A 19,966-nucleotide genomic window follows, 5' to 3' on the forward strand; every position below is an offset into this window, starting at 1 on the left:
TCTCTGTTACTCCCCAGGATAAAATTCTAGAGGAGCAATCACTACATCTAAAGGAATGTGTACTTTTATAGCTTATCATGTATGTAGTTAGGTTGTCCTCCATAAAAGTTGTTTCAGTTAACACTCACATGAGATGCATGTGTATGTGCTTCTTTCCTTGTACCTTTGCTAGTACTCAGTATAAATGGACACTTCTTCAGAACACCCTCCCCTGACCTCTCCCTCCTCACCAACCCTAGTCTAAGTTAGATCTCACATTGCTTTCCTAACACTTTCAGGCATAGTATTCTATCATGACACTCTGTGGGTTTTTCATAATGTTTATCATAATTGTAATTATGTAGTTATATGACTGTCTCATGTTGGTCTCCCATCACTAGACTGCAAGTTCCATGAGGGCAGTGATCATACCTAGTTTATTTACCCCTGTATATTCAGTGCTGAGTACAATGTGAAGCACATAGTTTGTGTTCAGTACATATTTGTTAAATGAATAAATGAGCATTATTGTAAAAATAATATTCCAATTTGATAGGCAAATAACTATATCTGACTATTAATGTCTGTTTATTAGAGGTTGAACTTTATTGGCTAGCCAGTGTTAATTTTTAATCAATTGCCTATTCCTATCTTCATCCATTTTTCTGAGGAGTATATCTTTTTGATTCAAAGCTCTTCTCTGCCCCTTCTCTGGTTCTGTAGGCTCCTATCTGAATATGGCATATATATATATATATAGTGGGTTCGTTTCCATCTTTATTTATGCCCCTATTTATGATCTTTTGTTCACTTGATTTATTGTCCATTTTTTCTATTTGGTATGTAGGCATCTGACAGTAAAACATCGTTGAAATCAGGGTGTCCTCTTGATTACTTTCTTCATGTCAATCACTGATTATCTCCCACTCCTACTTCTCCCCCACAACATTATAACTTTTGCCCTCTACTTATCTACTTATCTAGATAGTCCCAGGATTACTTGGACTTTAAAAAATCTCCCTCACCGCATTCAGTTTAACGTCAGCTTGAGTTACTCATCTAGCTTGAGGCAAAAAACATTTTTCTCTTATCTTCTTGAGATGCATTCTGTTCCTAGCTAAGAGCCTATCATTTTGACATCTTAACCCAGGCTTGGCAAATATTGGGTTGGCTAAAAACTTCGTTCGGTTTTTTCCATAAGATGGCTCTAGTAGCACCTAGTTGTCTTTAGCTTCATTTGAAACAATTTTGTTAGGTTGTATTGTGACAGCTGTCATATCAACATGCATTAAAAAAAAACTTATCAGAATTGGTGAATTTTTGTGTAGCTGTGAAAAGTGACCCTTTCTTTGTCCCCTGAAACACCTAGCACAGTGGTAATTTACAGTAAGCCCCCTACATATGAACCTTCAAGTTGTGAACTTTCAAAGATGCGAACGTGCGTTCCACCAGCGTCCGGTGTGAGTGAAATTGCAGCTTGCCCTCTGTCTCCTATTGCTGACGATCCTTCAGCTCTACCGTCTCCCACCTCCTTTCCTTCCTCCAGTCAGTAACTCTTCCTGCCTGTTCACTCTATGCCAGCCCCTGTATGCCAGCTGTTGTACTGTACTACTGTACTTTTTGAGGTACTGTACTGTAAGATTAAAAATGTTTTCTTTATTTTTTTGTGTTTGTTTTTTATGTATTATTTGTGTGAAAAGTATTAAAAACCTATTACAGTACAGTACTATATAGTACCTAGGCTAACTTTGTTGGACTTAACGAACAACTTGGACTTATAAACGTGCTCTTGGAATGGAACTCGTTTGTATGTAGGGGACTTACTATAATAAGTGGTTGTATTGAATCTTCAAATGGTGGGAGCATGTTGGGATGTGAAAAATCAATTATCTTTAGGTTCTCCCATTGTTCACTGGGGAGAGCTTTAGGGAATTATCTCATGGCAGATCCAGAAGAAATGTAAAGAACCTAAGACCAAGGGCTGAGGCATTTTGTGAAAGTTAGTGATATAACCTTAGGAATCTAATTCCCCCTTCTCAGATCCTACTTTCATGTCAGCCTTAGGAGATAATGAGATTGTCTTCATTTTTCAGATGAAGAAACTGAAACCTAAAAGGTCACACAGTTTGTAAGTAATGACAGGCCAAGTGGCAATATGAAGAAATAGTAAAAAATAGAAAGTTTAGAAGGAATAAATTAATAGTGATTATGTCTATGTGATAGGATTTTAGGTAATTTGTATTTTTCTTTATATCTTTGTGTTTTTTCTAATGTATATTTTTTACATTTACTTATCAGCTCTAAATATAACTCCATTCATTCTACTTTTTATAATTTTAAAAATATCCTGAATTTTATTATTTGCTTTCCTGTTAAATTTTATTCACCTGTTTGTTTTTTTAACATCTTTATTGGAGTATAATTGCTTTACAATGGTGTGTTAGTTTCTGCTTTATAACAAAGTGAATCAGCTATACATATACATATATCCCCATATCTCCTCCGTCTTGTGTCTCCCTCCCACCCTTTCATTCTACTTTAGGTTTCCACTCTGTGGCTCTTCACTGGACCTTGGTGTCTGGATATGTTCCATGATACTCTCTACTCCTAACCTCCTGTGCTTCCAGCTTATCTTTTCAGTTATTCCCATGCATCATCTTTTTACCATATTGGGGCCTCTCTATGCCATTGGCTTCTCTCTACTAAAATCCTCTGACCCCTGCTATCTTAACTCAGGCCTCACCTATTTTTACTGCCTACCTGTTGAGTTTAGATAATCATCCATTTTTTCCCTCAACTTTATTTTTCCACTTTCTCAGCTGTCTGAGCTCCCTTTCCTTTCCTCCTATTCTCAGGAGTGGGCCTTGCTTCTGAACTCACAGAGAGAATACTGAAGCTATCAGATAGTAACTCTCTCCACCTGCTGACCCCACATTTACAGAGCCTTTCTGTATCCCTACTGGTCCTTCTTCATTTCTACTACAACAGCAGAGCTCTCCTTCCTGTCTCCTTAAGGCGAGACATTCCACCGGTGCCCTGGCTCACTCATATTCCTGGCTCCCAGGGACCTTCCACCATCCCATCTCTAACCTGCATTAAATAGTGTGTTTAATAAACATTGAATAATTTTATAAACAGAAGAAAATTAGTGACAAAAATCTTTACTGGGTAAAAGTATGGGATTTGGGGGCTTCCCTGGTGGCGCCGTGGTTAAGAATCCACCTGCCAGTGCAGGGGACGTGGGTTCGAGTACTGGTCCGGGAAGATCCCACATGCCGCGGGGCAGCTAAGCCCGTGCACCACAACTACTGAGCCTGCGCTCTAGAGCCTGCGAGCCACAACTGCTGAAGCCCGCATGCCTAGAGCCTGTGCTCTGCAACAAGAGAAGCCACCACATAAGCCCGTGCGCTGCAATGAAGAGTAGCCCCCACTCACCACAGGTAGAGAGAGCCCGTGTGCAGTAGTGAAGACCCAATGCAGTCAAAAATAAATAAATAAAAGCATAAAAAAAAAGAGTATGGGATTTTGTAATTGAAGACTCAATCTAATTGTTATAGAGAATGTTAATTATCCTGGAAATTTTCAGTGTTTAGTTTTATAAAGAGTCCAACTACATAAAAAAGGATGAGGGAATTCCCTGGTGGTCCAGTGGTTAGGACTCCCCGCTTTCACTGCTGAGGGCCCAGAATCGATCCCTGGTCAGGGAACTAAGATCTCACAAGCTGCGTGGCCAAAAAAAACCCAAACAAACAAAAAACCCTCAAACCTTTCTACATTAAAAAGTCTATATGTTAAAAAAAAAGAATGAAATAATGCCATTTGCAGCAACATGGATGGACCTAGAGATAGTCATACTGAGTGAAGTAAGTCAGACAGAAAAGGACAAGTATCATATGATATTGCTTATATGTGGAATCTAAAAAAATGGTACAAATGAACTTATTTACAAAACAGAAATAGAGTCACAGATGTAGAAAACAGTCTTATGGTTACCAGGGGAGAAGTGGGGAAGGGATAATTGGGAGATTGGGATGGACATATACACACTACTCTATATAAAATGGATAACAAATAAGGGCCTACTGTATAGCACAGGGAACTCTACTCAGTACTCTGTAATGGCCTATATGGGCAAAGACTCTAAAAAAGAATGGATATATGTATATGTATAACTGACTCACTTTGCTGTACAGCAGAAAATAACACAACATTGTAAGTCAATTATAGCCCAATAAAAATTTAAAAAACTATATTAAAAAAAAGAGTCCATCAACTCTAAATGTATTTTATAGGGTATGAAATGTTACAGTGCCTCTTAGGAACACTATTCTTCCATTTGATTGACGTACGTTTCCTTTGATAGATGTTTCCTTTAATACTGTTCAGATTTATCTTTGACTATTTTTTTTTTGACTGTAACTTGAAAATTTTTTCCCCGTTTTTTCATAGTTGGAGAATACCTTCAAATCAGTTATTGCACAAACTGGACCTGGAGGGACTATCAATCCAGAGCTAAAACATAAGATAAAACTTGTAAGTGTTTGCTGTTTCTGGGAAATGGATGAGAATAATTGATTATACATTTGGGTATCATTTGTGGTTAATTTTAATTTGCCTACAAATATTTTAGTTTTATATTTATTCCTATCTTTTCAAATATATTACAAATGGAGTGGCTAATCTTTTAAGATTAGAAAAAAATAAATTTCATACTCCTAAACATTTTTAATGTTCTCAAAATTAGTTAGAAAATGTAAGTTCCTCCAAAAATTCTCTTTTCTTCCCCTCACCCCAATAAATCATTGTTAAAAGTTACAGATCTTTCCAATACCAGTTTTATATGTATGTATGTCAAGTATTATTCTAAACAGTGCATGGTATCCCATTGTGTTGGTATACCGTATTTCACTTGTGAGATCCGTTATTAACATTTGGGTTATTTCTAGCCTTGGCTATTAAAAAATGCTGCAGTTAATGTCCTTGAACATTTATCTAGAAGTAGAGTTGCCAAAGGTATTGAATATTTTTGTTTTGATAAATATTACTAAATTGCCCTCTAAAAGGTTTGAGCAAATTTACACTCCCACTGACAGTAAAATGTCACTATCCAATCATGTTGTTTTAACTTATACCTCTTGATTTTTACACTGAGCATCTTTTCATATGCTTAATAGCCATTTACATTTCTTATGTGAATTGCATGTTCATGTCCTTGGCCTAATTTATTGTTTCTCCTCATTAATTTGTGAAAGCTCTTTGGCTGTTTTGTGTTGGGCCAAAGGGTATGTATGCTTAAAATTTTGGTGGGAGCTGTTAATTCTGATTTGAATGGTCGAGAGTATCGTTACAACTCTTACTGCCTTATTTTATTCTGTTTCAGCTGTTGTGGTTTTACTGGGAGAAATGCAAAAACCTTGGTGCATTCAGACCCTGTTTTTTTGTTTGGACATTTGACTAAAGTGTCCAACAATTATTTACTTATTAACAATTATTTATTTATTTAAGGATGTTCAATATGACTTTTTTTATGGTAACAAAAAACTAGACAACACTTAAGCATTCATTGAAAAAAGAATTGCTTACATTATCCACCCAAACTAGGGAGTGTCATGTGGTTCATAAGAAGGTTTAGGTGGATCTCGATTAATTTACATGGAAGTATCTTCTTGGTATATTGTTGGACTTTAAAAACAGGTTTTATAGAATAGCACGTTTAGTGTTGTCCTTTCATGTAAAAACTGTAATGTGAGTATGTATGTGCATAAAAAGGTTTCTGAAAGGATGTTTTCTGAAATGCAGCAACAACTGTCTCTGGGTCATAGGATTTTGGAATAAGTTTTACTTTATATTTTTCTGAAGCTTGAATTAGAATTTTTAATAAGATACAATATCTGGAAAGGTCTAGGAAAACACAAAGCTTTTTGTACCTTATTGGGATAGAACAAGTCCACTTCTAGGAATTTATCCTAAAAATATTTGCACAAGTATGCAAAATGTAAGTATGAAGATAATTGTTGCAATATTTGTGATGATGAGAAATAGGAAATAGCCATAAATAATTAAATAAACAAATTTTATTATATTGACTATTTGAAGAAACTGTAGCTAGTGATACTGAAAGCCCAGCCTCTGTACTCCTGTGTCAAATTGAATCTCGGAGACATAGAGTTTTGGGTGACGTAGAAAAGAATAGCTTTATTGCTTTGCCAGGCAAAGGGGGACACAGCAGGCTCGTGCCTTGAAAACTATGTGTCCCAACCCAGGGGAGTTTGGTGAGGAGTTTTATGGCAACAGTTCAAGGGTGGAGTTGCTGATAAGATTAGGGTGTGTGCAGGGACTGCATTCCTTTAATCTCGTCTCAGGTAATCTTGATGAGTTTTTCTGGTTCCTTTAGTCTGGCCTCAGGTGGTCTTCTCTGGTATGAAGAATGCTGACATCTTCCATTTGTTATGTTTTAATTCTATGAAGAGCTTAAAGACATTGTTATGTATATCCTTTGAGGCAGAACCAGGACCCTGTTCCAAGGCTGTACTGTTTTTTCTTGGCTGTTTCTCCCTTGACTCTGTATCCCTTCCCTTCCTGGATTAGCAGCTGTTCATATCTGCCCTTTGGAACTCATTAAGGTCATGGAGGCTGGAGTCTGTTCCCTACAAGAAGCGGGGGACATGGAAAGGCTTCTGTGCCCAGGAGCCCAACAGGGTCCTGCTCAGTTTCACTAGGAAACATGTTGATCTATATTTACTGATATGGAAAGAAGTCTGTGATATGATACTAAAAAGCTGGAGAAGTAATGACCTTATTTTCATATTCAGTAAAGGTATTTTTATGTGCATATGGACAACAATGGCTACTATCTTTGCTTAACTATGTTTTCCAGCATTTTCTATAGTGTGCATTGCATTTCTTTTCTGCCATTTAGAATGCTTGAAATTATGCCATAGAATATTTATTTTATGTGAGCTAAAGCTAATTATGTTAGCTGAGCTAAAGAACTGTCTAGGAATTTCTGGGGAGTTGTGGCATTGCAGTATTATGCAAGAATGATTTCTCAACTCTGGAAATGTTGGAATTCACTGCCTTTTTTGGTTGTTATAACTTTTTTTAAAACTGGAAACTGGGACTTCCCTGGTGGTCCAGTGGTTAAGACTTTGCGCTCCCAGTGCAGGGGGCTTAAGTTCAGTCCCTGGTCAGAGAACTAGATCCTGCATGCCACAACTAAAAGCCCACATGCCACAACTAAAAGATCCCACATGCCACATCTAAAGATCCCTCATGACTCAACAAAAAGATCCTGCATGCCACAACTAAAGATCCCTCATGCCGCATCGAAGATCCCGCATGCCACAACTAAGACCCGGTGCAGCCAAATAAATAAATATTAAAAAAAAAAACCTGGAAACTGATTTTTAAAACAATACTGTGACTTAAATTCATTCACTCAATAATAATGTTATTTTTGCCTTGTTACTTTTTAAATTTATACTTTCTTATTTTGATATTTTGTCACCCAGGATTCCAGTGGTGTCTATTTATATTGTATTTCAATTTTCTATTTATTAGGTTGTATCCAAGTTTCCAGAGGGTTTACTTATTTCTAAACTTCTTGGAGAGTTTGAGGTGAGTGTTTTCTTTTTCACCAGCCATGTTTTTTTATGGCTTGCTTATGATTGATAAAAATTTTGTTGCTATTCCTTGGATCCTCCAAGTCTATGCTCTAGAACTTAAACATCTTGCTTTGCATTTTGGTGGCCTCTTCTTTACTAAAAGAGTTAAGAATCTGATTCTTAATAAATACTTCATTATGCATAGGAAGAATATTTTTACCACTATTATTATATTATTAGAATAAAAGTTATTTTTCATGCCTGATAATACTAAGTGTCAGTGGGGATATGGAGAAACAGAATAACTCATACACTGCTTGTGGGACAAAACCCCTTTGGAGAGCATTTTGGCAATATCACTTTACTTGAGGATGTGCACCCCTGATGGTTCAGGAGTTCTATTAATACTTCTACAGATACACTTTAGAGAAACTCTTAAACATGTGCACATGCAGACATACATGTGACACACACATTGCAGCACAGTAAAAAACTGGAAACAAATTAAATGGCTATCAGTAGGAGAATGGATAAATAAATTGAGATTGACACTTATACAATGGAGTAATATGTAGCAGATAAAATAAATGAACTAGATTTCATCCATGCAACATGAATCATTTTTGGAACAATTATGTTTTAGTGAAAAAAAATCACATTGCAGAATGATAATTCAGATACTGCCATCTACCCAATTTTTAAAAATGGTTAGGCGTGCCAGTCTCTATTTGGAATGCCTTTCTTATAGCAGTTCATTTGTTTTCACAACAGAGTGAGGCACAGAAAGGTAACTTGCCTAAGGGTCAGGTAGCCAATAATGGGTGGAGCCAGGATTTGAAACCCTGGCAGTCTGGCTTCACTATCCTAACTCTTAACTACTATGTCATGAACACTGTCACATATTTGTACATATGAACACGGATGTTGTGAGATACTACATAGCATACTGGTTAAGATACATCACCTCTATGTGCTATTTCATAGATGATATGTAAAGTCAGAATAATATTACCTACTTTATAGAGTTTTGTCAAGTTTAAATGGCTTAAAATAAAGTAATTAGAACAGTGCCTGCCACGTAGTAATTGTTCGATAACTGTTAAAACTCATAGTAGAATAAAAAAAAGAAAACTTAGAAAAGATGCATATCATCCCTCAGTGATGGAGAAAACTTAATTTCACATTGTGAATTTAAATGAATCTTTTAGAGCCAAAAAGTTTATTTCAAATAGGCCCATGAGAGAAAGCTAAAACAAAGAGTCTTGATGTGTTTTGGATTAACAAGTCAAGTCACTTATCTAAAAATGAAATTACAGAATAAAGTGTAGGGACTTCCCTGGTGGCTCAGTGGTTAAGAATCTGCCTGCCAATTCAGGGGACATGGGTTTGAGCCCCGGGCCGGGAAGATCCCACATGCGTCGGAGCAACTAAGCCCACGCGCCACAGCTACTGAGCCTGTGCTCTAGAGCTCGCGAGCCACAACTACTGAGCCTGTGTGCCACAACTACTGAAGCCTCTGCGCCTAGAGCCCATGCAGTGCAACAAGAGAAGCCACCACAATGAGAAGGCCGCATACCGCAACGAAGAGTAGCCCCCACTCGCCACAACTAGAGAAAGCCCACACGTAGCAATGAAGACCCAACACGGCCAAAAATAAATAAAAAGAATAAAGTGTAAAATAGAGTAATAAAGTAATAGAATATGACTTAATTGTCACAAAATTTATGGGTAAAAATAAACTTCCTATGCTAGATTCACAACTCAAAGTGAATAGTTTTCTACAACTAACATTTTAGCAAAAGTAGCTTCCTGTAATAAAAATTCATGGAGTTAAGATTAAAAGTCAACAATCTTGGAGAAATTAAAATAAACCTTTTTTTTAAAATAGGATTTGTTTTTATATTGGAGTATAGTTGATTAACAATGTTGTGTTAGTTTCCAGTGTACAGCAATGTGATTCAGTTATACATATACATGTATCTGTTCTTTTTCAAATTCTTTTCCCATTTAGGTTTTTACAGAAATTGAGCAGAGTTCCTTGTGCTATACAGTAGGTCCTTGTTGGTTATCTGTTTTAAGTGTAGCAGTGTGTACATGTCAATCCCAAACTCCCAATCTATCCTTCCCCCACCCCACCTTCCCCCTTGCTAACCATAAGTTCATTCTCTAAGTCTGTGAATCAACAAAGCTTTTAATGTTACAGGGAAGCTCTTTGCCCTTCTTAGTAAAAAGACTTCGGCAGAAATTCAACGTTATTATTAGAAATATATAATAATTATAGATTTAATTTAACCTTTATTCTAACTTGTAGTAACACTTACTAACCCTTTATTTATCCAACATGTTATAAAAGCTACCTGTGTGATTTGTCCTCTTGAAATACCTGGGCACCCGCCTGCCATTCTTTCAAGATCCTTTGTTAAATTGCTAATTGAAGGGAAGATAGTGCAGTGGCAGCATAGTTTTTGGATCTTCCTGAAGTGCCACGTAACAACAGTCAGAGAAACTAGATAGCAAAACAAAAAATCCACAGACAATATTTATAACAAAATTGGGTAATATGTCTCCCATGAAGAATTGCTGGAGAGTAAGCAGCAGCAGCCACAAGAGCCTCATAATATGTCTGTGCCAGGAGAAAACAGGGAAGCAAGAGAGCCAATGTCTGATGGACCTAGGGACAAAAGAATTGCAAAATAGCCATCAGGTATTCACTAGAATGTACAGCAAGCCATTCTGAAAACAGCAGCTGAAACTGGATGATAATTTGACTTATCTAATAGCAGAGAATGTTTCATGGTAAGAGTTGAATAGGGCTGGAGCATCATAGCTCCTGTGAATTCTTGAAACTGACCAGCCAGAGCTCCCTTACAGACACTAATGAAAAATTGAGCAGGATACGGACAGTAGAAAAAGAGAAGTCTTAGATGTGGACGCGCAGGCTCAGCGGCCATGGCTCACGGGCCCAGCCGCTCTGCGGCATGTGGGATCCTCCCGGACCGAGGCACGACCCATTTCCCCTGCATTGGCAGGCGGACTCTCAACCACTGCGCCACCAGGGAAGCCCCCTACTGTATTTTTAAACAGTATATGAAAACAATGGAAGGAGGAGCTCTGTGAAGCAGAAAGCAATCCAGAATGATGTCCTGTAAGTCAGGAAAATGAATTTCACAATTCCGTGAATTTCAACAGAAGAGGATCAGGGTCAAATTGCATCATTGTCTTAAGAAAAAAAGAGAATAAGGAGCAGAATAACGTATCTACTGACAATAAAGGCATGTCAGAAAGACATGTCCCTAATAAAGATCAAAATTGAAACCTACTTTTTCAAAAAAATATATTAAGAAAGTGATACAAAACATGAAAGAACAACATAAATCTGAATTACACGAATTTGGAAATAAGGTGAACAGTACTCAGGGAAGAATTATAAATAAAAGGAAAAATCATTTCAGAAATGAAGATTAAACTTCAAAGATTACAAGAGCAAAAAATATAACAGCTAATTCCTTAAGAAAAACGGTAGGTAAAAACGAGGACCATTTTGAAAGTCAAACTAAATGAGGGAGGCACTGGGGATCTAGGCGTAAAAGGCTGTGTCACTAAGGTTTTTGAAATCTAGTGAGAAACCCAGGCATGCCAACAAATTAAGGTAATATTATGTCTGAGTAGCCTATTTTGGAACAATTGTGAAGATAATTATTATAAGTTCTGGACAAAATATGCAAAATCACTCTCTGAAGGTACTAGAAATTGTCCAAAAGCAGGCAGAAACTGGAAAGGAGTCAGCACCTGGAGGAGGGAATGGCACCTTTTTGTTTGCCTGGATTTTGGCCTGATGGCAGGCCCCATACATTGTTTGGAATTGGAGATTGGATAGAAATCAGAAGTTTTACCGGCTTCTGATTTGGAGCTACATAAGCAGCTGAAAAATGAGGGGAGAAATCATAGGATGGAGAGAGCTACAGAGAGGGAGCATCAAATTCTGCACATAAATTGTGCTGAAATCTCTGACTGTTGAACTACACATGCCTGGGGCAGACTCAAAGCAGCCTAGTAAGGCTAAAAGAACTGAATCTATTTCAGCTGTTGCCCACCACAGGGAGTCAGAACTTAAGATTAGTCAAGTTAACTCCCAGCTAAAACTAAGCGAAAAGCAGTACTCTTAGAAGGCCTGTAAAAGATTCCACAGTCTCTACAGCTTACCTATTATGATGTCCAGGATACAAACCAAAATTACTGGATAGATTAAGAAACAAGAACCCACGTTTTTGTTGTGACCCTTGGTGAAGAGAAAATGTGACCCTTGGTGAAGAGAAAAATAATGGAAACGGATCCTGAGATGATGCAGATGTTGAAGTTAGCAAAAAGGTTTTAAAGAATTCTTAAAACCACATTAAAAAGAGTGTAAAGCAATATATGTTCACACTAAATGAACAGATAAGAAACCTCAGTGGAGAAAAAGAAATTATAAAGTCAAATGATTTTCTAGAGTTGAAAATAAAATATCTGAAGTAAATTCACTGCAGTGTCTTAAGAACAAATTGGAAATGGCAGAAGAAAACATCGGTGAACCCCAGAACAGATTGGTAGAAATGATCCAATCTGAAGAACAGAGAGAGAAAATAAATGCAAAAAAATTTTTTTAAAAGCAGAATCTGGGAGTTCCCTGGTGGTATAGTGGTTAGGATTCGGTGCTTTGAATGCCGTGGCCCAGGTTCAGTCCCAGGTTGGGGAACTGAGAGGTACTGTGAGCCGTGTGGCGTGGCCAAAAAAAAAAAAAAAAAAAACAGAGTCTGAGAGACCTGTGGGTTGATACCAAGTGGCCTGACATATGTGTAATTGTGATGAGAGAAAGATGGTAAGGAGAAAAAATGAAAAGAGAAAAAATTCTTGAGAAAATAATGGTTGAAAATTTTGTAAATTTTATGAAAGAGTTTACAGATTTAAGAAGCCCAGGAAAAAAAAAAAAAAATGAAGCCCAGAAAAGCCCACAAAATGAATACAAAGAAAATCTTACACAGGCACATTGTAGTCAAACTGCAGAAAACTCAAAGTAATTAGAAAATCATTCAACTAAAGAAAAATGACACATTGCCATAGAGGGGAACAATGTTAAATATGATGGCTGACCTCTCATTAGGAACAGTAAAGGCTAGAAGACAGTGGAATGACATCTTTAAAGTTTTCAAAAAAACTCCACTCTGCCCAATTTTTTATTTCCAGTAGTATAGTATCTTGGTAGTATCTTTCAAGAACTTTGAAGAATGAAGGTAAAGTAGAGGTATTTTCAGATAATCAAAAATGGGTAATTAATTGTAAGCAGCCCTGCATTTTAGGAAATTCTAAAGAATATTCTTCCGGCTGAAGGAAATGATGCCAGATTGTATTTGAATCTATAGGAAGGATTGAAGAGCACAGGAAATGGTAAATGTGTGGGTATATATCAAAGACTTTTTAAAAAATCAATTAAGTATATGACTGTTTAAAACAAAAATTATAACACTGTATAATTGGGTTTGTAACATGTAGACGTAATATTTGTGAAAACCATAGCATAATGAGTGGAGGGGCAGTACATGGAACTATAGTTTGCAAGGTTCTTGTGTTTTATGTGAAGTAGTACAGTAAGACTGAAAAGTTAAGGATGTATAGAACAATAAATAATGTAGAGTTAGCTATAAAGCCAATAGATAAATTAAAATGGAATTGTATAAAAATACTCAGTAAAAAAAAAAATAGTAAACTCAAAGGAAGACGGGGTTTACTGTTCAGCTGTTTTGCTTGAAGGACAACAAAGGAACAGAGTTTGAGAGAAACAAAATACAAATGGGATTAGCAGAAATTAAATAGCAAAAATGTTAGCTGTATAGGAGAAAATACTTGCAAACAATGTGAACAACAAGAGCTCAGTTTCCAAAATATACAAACAGCTCATATAGCTCATTATAAAAAAAAAACAACCCAATCAAAAAATGGGCAGCAAACCTAAATAGACATTTCTCCAAAGAAGACATACAGAGGGCCAACAGACACATGAAAAGATGCTCAACATTGCTAATTATTAGAGAAATGCAAATGCAATAAGGGATCACCTCACACCAGTCAGAATGGCAGTCATCAAAAAGTCTACAAATAATAAATGCTGGAGAGGGTGTGGAGAAAAGGTAACACTCCTGCACTGTTGGTGGGAATGTAAATTGGTGCAGCCACTATTGAGAAACAGTATGGAGGTTCCTTAAAAAACGAAAAATGGAGCTACCATATGACCCAGCAATCCCACTCCTGGGCATATATCTGGAGAAAATCATAATTCAAAAAGATAGATGCACCCCAGTGTTCATTGTAGCACTGTTTACAATAGCCAAGACATGGAAGCAGCCTAAGTGTCCATCAACAGATGAATAAAAAAGATGTGGTATGTATATACAATGGAATATTACTCAGCCATAAAAAAGAACGAAATAATGCCATTTGCAGTAACATGGATGGACCTGGAGGTTATCATACCAAGTGAAGTAAGTCAGAGAAAGACAAATATCGTATGATAACACTTATATGTGGAATCTAAAAAATGATACAAATGAACTTATTTACAAATCAGAAACAGACTCACAGACATAGATTATATAGGTTACCAAAGGGGAAAGGGAGGGAGGGATAAATTAGGGATTTGGGATTAACAGACACACACTAATATATATAAAATAGGTAAACAACAAGGACCTACTGTATAGCACAGGAAACTATATTCAATATCTTGTAATAACCTATAAGGAAAAGAATCTGAAAAATATATGTGTATAAACAATCATTTTGCTGTACACCTGAAACTAACACAACATTGTAAACCAACTATACTTCAATTTAAAAAATGGTACCTGTAAGTCCAATTATATTAATAATTTCACAAATGTAGTGGAGTATATATTACAATTAATGAAGTTATGAGATGGAACTAAATGCTGTCCACATGAAATACATTGTTAGTAAAAAGATACAGATTGGTTGAAAGTAAAAGATGAAAAAGATATATCATACATAACAGTAAGCATAAAAGAATCGAAGTGACTAAAAAAAATCAGGTAAAGTCAGAATTCTAGGCAAAGTGTATCATCAGAGATAGAGGGACATTTCATAAGGATAAATGGTTAATTAGGAAGACACAACAGTCAAATGTGTATTCACCTAATAATGCTTTAAGATAAATGATCTAAAAATTGACAGAATTAATTATGAGTTAACTCCACAATTATAGGGGTTTTCTCTTTCTGGCATTTAATAAAATAGTCAAAAAAATGAATAAGGACATAGAAAATCTGAACCACACTCTCTACCATCATGATCTGTTTGACTTTTATAGAACACTGTACCCAACAACTGCAGAATACACATTCTGTTCAGGTACACATGGAACATTCGCCAAGATGGACCATGTAGTTGGCCATGGAATAAGTCTCAACAAATTTCAAAATACTGAAATCTTACAGAGTATGTTCTTTAAGATGGAATTAAATTAAAAATCAATACAATGAATTACCTAAGAATTAACCCTCTAGATAATTTGGAAATTAAACAGTTCTCTACTAAATAACTTATTTTTAAAAATTGAAGTATAGTTGATTTACAATGTTGTGTTAGTGTCTGGTGTACAGCAAAGTCATTCAGTTATACATATATATGTGTACTTTTTCATACTCTTTTGCATTATGGTTTATTACAGGATATTGAATGTAGCTAAATAACTTATTAAAGACAGAATCACAAGGGAAATTTGAAAATACTTCCAATTGAAAATGAAAATATAACATGTCAAAAATTGTGAGATGCAGCTAAAACATTGCTCAAAGAGAAATTTATAGCTCTAAAATGCCTAAATTAGAAGAAAAGAAAGGTATAAAATCATCATTGACCTGAAGGTCTACCTTAAGAAGTCTAGAAAAGGGAGGAGCGAAGTAAAGTCAAAATAGTAGGAGAAAAGAAATAAGAAAATCAAGAATAGACATTAATAAAATAGCAACAATTAACAAAGCCAAATATTGATTCTTTGTAAGATCACCAAAATTGATAAACCATTAACTAGTTAAATTAGAAAAAAAGAGAGGACACAAACACCAATATCAGGAAAGAGATTATATCATTATAAATTCTACAGATACTGAAAGGACAATAAGGAAATATTATGAACAACTGTACCTATCATTTGACAACTTAGATGGAATGGACAAATTCCTCAAAAGACACAAATTACCCAACTGAGGCAAGATGAAATAGAAAATCTTAATATCCCTGTAAGTATCAAGAAATGGATTTTTGTTATTTAAAAAAAACAAAAGAAAGAAAAACACCTCTCCACAAAAGAAGGGAGAAGGAGAAAAAACTGCAGGCCCATATGGTTTTATTGGTGAATTCTGTCAAACTTTTAAGGAGGAAATTATATTAATCATACATTGTTTCTTTCATAAAATAGAATGAGTTGGGGAGTATTTTCTATGAATACATTATCCTGCTACCAAAACTTGACATAGACATTACAAAAAAACCCAATTAGATCATGTTTATCATAACATAGCATAAAAAATATTACAAAATAATAGTAAATTGGATCCAGCAATATGTGAACAAGAGGGTATTTTCCCCCAGCAATACAAGGTTGGAGTAACATTTCAAAAGGAATTAACATAATTCACCGTGTTAACAGAATAAGGAAGAAAACCATATGATCATTTTAGTAGATGCAGAAAAAGAATTACCAAAATTTAATACCCATTTGTAATCAAAACTCTCAGAAAAATAGGAATAGAATAGAACTTCCTCAACCTGGTAAAGGATAGCTATGAAAAACCTATGCTTGTCATACTTAATAGTAAGACACTGGACACTTTCCCCCTAAAATCAGGGCTACCATGTCCATTCGCATGGCTTTAATTCAGTGTTTTACTGGAGGTCCTAGACAGTGTAATAAAATAAGAAAAAAATAGGCACAAAAACTTGAAGTAGTGACACTGTCATTATTTGTAGAAAACATGATTGTCTACATAGAATGTACTAAGGAATCCATGAAAAGCTATTAGAACTAATAAGTGAATTTATTAAGGCCAAAGTTAAGAATATAAAAAAGTTGTATATTAATTATATAGATTAATAATAAAAATAATATATAGATGAATATAAAAATCTTATATTTCCATATGGAGGCAGCAAACAATTGGAAAATGAAATTTTTAAAATTCTATTTACAATAGTGTGAAATTACTTGAAAATAAGTCTAACAAAGAAACATAAGACATCTGTACTGAAAAATACTAACATTGCTGAGAGAAATTAAAGAAGACTAAATGGAGAGCTGTAACACTCATGGGTAAGAAGCTTAGTATTGTTATTAATCTATAGATTCAGTATTGTCTCCATCATAATTCTTGTAGGCTATTTGTAAATACTGGCAAATCCATAAGTTTGTCATATATGAGAGTACATAAGGAGTTCAGTTCTTATGCACTCAAGTGATTTTTGATGGAGATGCCAAAGGAATTCAGTGGGGACAGGAAAATCTTTTCAACAAATGATGCTGGAACAACTACTTATGTAGGAAAAAAAAAGAATCTCAACCCCAACCTCACACCATGTACAAAAATTAGAGATATATCATAGGCATAAATGGGAAAAATTCAAAATTAAAGCTTCTAGAAGAAAACTTTATTTACGATCTGGGGATATTTAAGAGTTTCTTAGAACATAGAAAGCAATAATCATTTAAAAGAAAATTGATAATGAGACTTTATCAAAATTTTACTATTTAGGAGACTCCATTTAAAAATTAAAAGGCAGACCACAGACTGGGAAGAAATATATACAATCATACATTTGAAAAAGGACTCATATCCAGAATACATAGAGAACCTTCTATATCTCCATTACAGAAAGCCAAACAGCTCCGTTAAAGAAAGATTTGAACAGACACTTCACAAATGTAGATGTATGAGTGATTAATAAACACAAATGCTAGTAAACTCATACGTTTTTGGTTCAAGTATAAAATGGTACTACTTTGGAAAATGTTCTGACAGTTTGTTATAAAATAAATGTATATTTACTCTTTGATCCAGAATTATTTATTCAAGAGAAATCAAAGCCTCTGTTCCCCCAAAAGACTTGTACAGTAATATTTGTAACAGCTTTATGCTTAATAGCCACAACTGGAGACAACTCTATTATTTATTAGTACGAAAATGAATAAAGAAATTGTGGTGTATTCTTCTTTTTTTTTTTTTTTGGCGGTACGCAGGCCTCTCACTGTTGTGGCCTCTCCCGTTGCGGAGCACAGGCTCCAGACGCACAGGCTCCAGACGCACAGGCCCAGCGGCCATGGCTCACGGGCCTAGCCGCTCTGCGGCATGTGGGATCTTCCCGGACCAGGGCACGAACCCGTGTCCCCTGCATCGGCAGGCGGACTCTCAACCACTGCGCCACCAGGGAAGCCCTGTGGTATATTCTTACAATGAAGTACTATTCAGCATTAAGAATAAATCAACTACTGATAGATGAACCAACATGGATGAATTTGAGAAACACTTGCTGCTGAACAGAAGAGTACACAGTGTAGGATACCTTCTATTTGAGTTGCTAGGATAGCCAAAGCTAATTTATGGTGGAAAAAGAGAGTTGGTTTTATCTGGGAAAGAAAGAACTTGCTGAGTGATGAAAATGTTTTATATCTTAAATGTGAGTTTGCGGCACACAGTGTGCATTTATCAAAGCTAATTGAATGATAAACTTAAGTTTTATACATTTCAGTGTATGTAAATTTTATGTTTAAAAACTAACAGATATTGAACTCAGTTAATTATGTGCATACTGACATATTTTGGGGTAAAGGGTACTGATGTCTGCAGCTCGTGTTGAAATGCATAAAAAAGGTAAGATGGTTTGGTAGGTAGATGGCTATATAGATGATAAAGGAAATATAGCAGAATACTAATAATTATATAACCTAGGTGGCGGATGTTCACTGTCCAAGTCTTTCACCTTTTCCTGTGTTTAAAAATTTTCATAAGAAAATACTAGGAAAAAATGAACAGGAAAGATTGAAGCGAAAGTAACAGGCATTGAAAACAGGCAGAGAAGAGCCAACGTATGAAATAAAACCAATGATGGAACAGAACAAATGTTGAAAACTATAATTTGAGTGAACTTTACTGAAATGGAAGACTTGAAATTATATATTGAGAGAACACACTGCATACCTGAGAATATCAACCCAGAATGACAAACACCAAATTATTGGACTTAAAGAAAAAAATAATCCTTTGAACAAATGAACCAGTGACTTAAAGAAAAAAATAATCCTTTGAACAAATGAACAAGTGACCTATAAAGGAGACAAAATTAGGTTATAGAACATTTTCAGTGTTTTTTTTTTTGCGGTACGCGGGCCTCTCACTGTTGTGGCCTCTCCCGTTGCGGAGCACAGGCTCCGGATGCGCAGACTCAGCGGCCATGGCTCACGGGCCCAGCCGCTCCGCGGCATGCGGGATCCTCCCGGACCGGGGCACGAACCCATGCCCCCCGCATCGGTAGGCAGACTCTCAACCACTGCACCAGCAGGGAAGCCCCCTTCAGTGTTCTTCTAAACATTCTCATGTTTAGAAGAAAAGGGATTTTAAAAAATAACATATTTTAAACACTCAAGGAAAAAAAATGTGAGCCAAGGATTTTATGGCTAGCAAAATTGACTTTCAGCTATACAGAACTAGACAAGCTATTGCCGCCATGCAAGAATTGAAGAACCATTGTTCCCGTGAGACCTCAAGGGGTCTACTGAAGAATGAACTTCAGGTAACCAAAATCACTTGAGGGACAGCAACAAAAGAACTGAACATGAGCACCACTTATAAAACTAAGACCAAATGAGGGTTAGAAAGAAGAGAATATAGTATATAATGGCTATATACTCTGACAATATAAAGGACAGTTACACAAAATGGTAGAAAGAGAAGGGGTGAGCATAGGAAAAAAATGTAAACTGCTTTTATTAATTATACTGGTGATGGTAATGTGAGTACTGTTTTTCTGAGACTACTGAGTAATGTGATATAGAGCAGCAGTCCCCAACCTTTTTGGCACCAAGGACCAGTTTTGTAGAAGACAGTTTTTCCACAGATCGGGGGTGGGCATGGTTCAGGCGGTAATGCGATCAGTGGGGAGCAGCAGATGAAGCTTCGCTGGCTCGCCGGCCGCTAACCTCCTGCTGTGCGGCCCTGTTCCTAACAGGCCGCAGACCAGTACCAGTATGCCACCCGGGGGTTGGGCACCCCTGATATAGAGCATATTAACAATTATGGGAGGGCTTCCCTGGTGGCGCAGTGGTTGAGAGTCCTCCTGCCGAT

General features: G+C 36.2%; 1 protein-coding gene across 1 annotated transcript in view; it reads left to right on the forward strand.

The window, feature by feature from the left end:
• Nucleotides 1-19,966, forward strand: part of TDRD5 (tudor domain containing 5) — a 95,533-nt gene that overhangs the window by 29,612 nt on the left and 45,955 nt on the right. Inside the window, exons 5-6 of the mRNA XM_067714513.1 lie at nucleotides 4,429-4,512; nucleotides 7,540-7,596. Of these exons, the coding sequence (XP_067570614.1) occupies nucleotides 4,429-4,512; nucleotides 7,540-7,596 (141 nt within the window). The remainder of the gene's footprint in view (nucleotides 1-4,428; nucleotides 4,513-7,539; nucleotides 7,597-19,966) is intronic.

Source organism: Pseudorca crassidens, chromosome 2 (genome assembly GCF_039906515.1).
Source record: "Pseudorca crassidens isolate mPseCra1 chromosome 2, mPseCra1.hap1, whole genome shotgun sequence".
Classification (NCBI taxonomy): Eukaryota; Metazoa; Chordata; class Mammalia; order Artiodactyla; family Delphinidae; genus Pseudorca; species Pseudorca crassidens.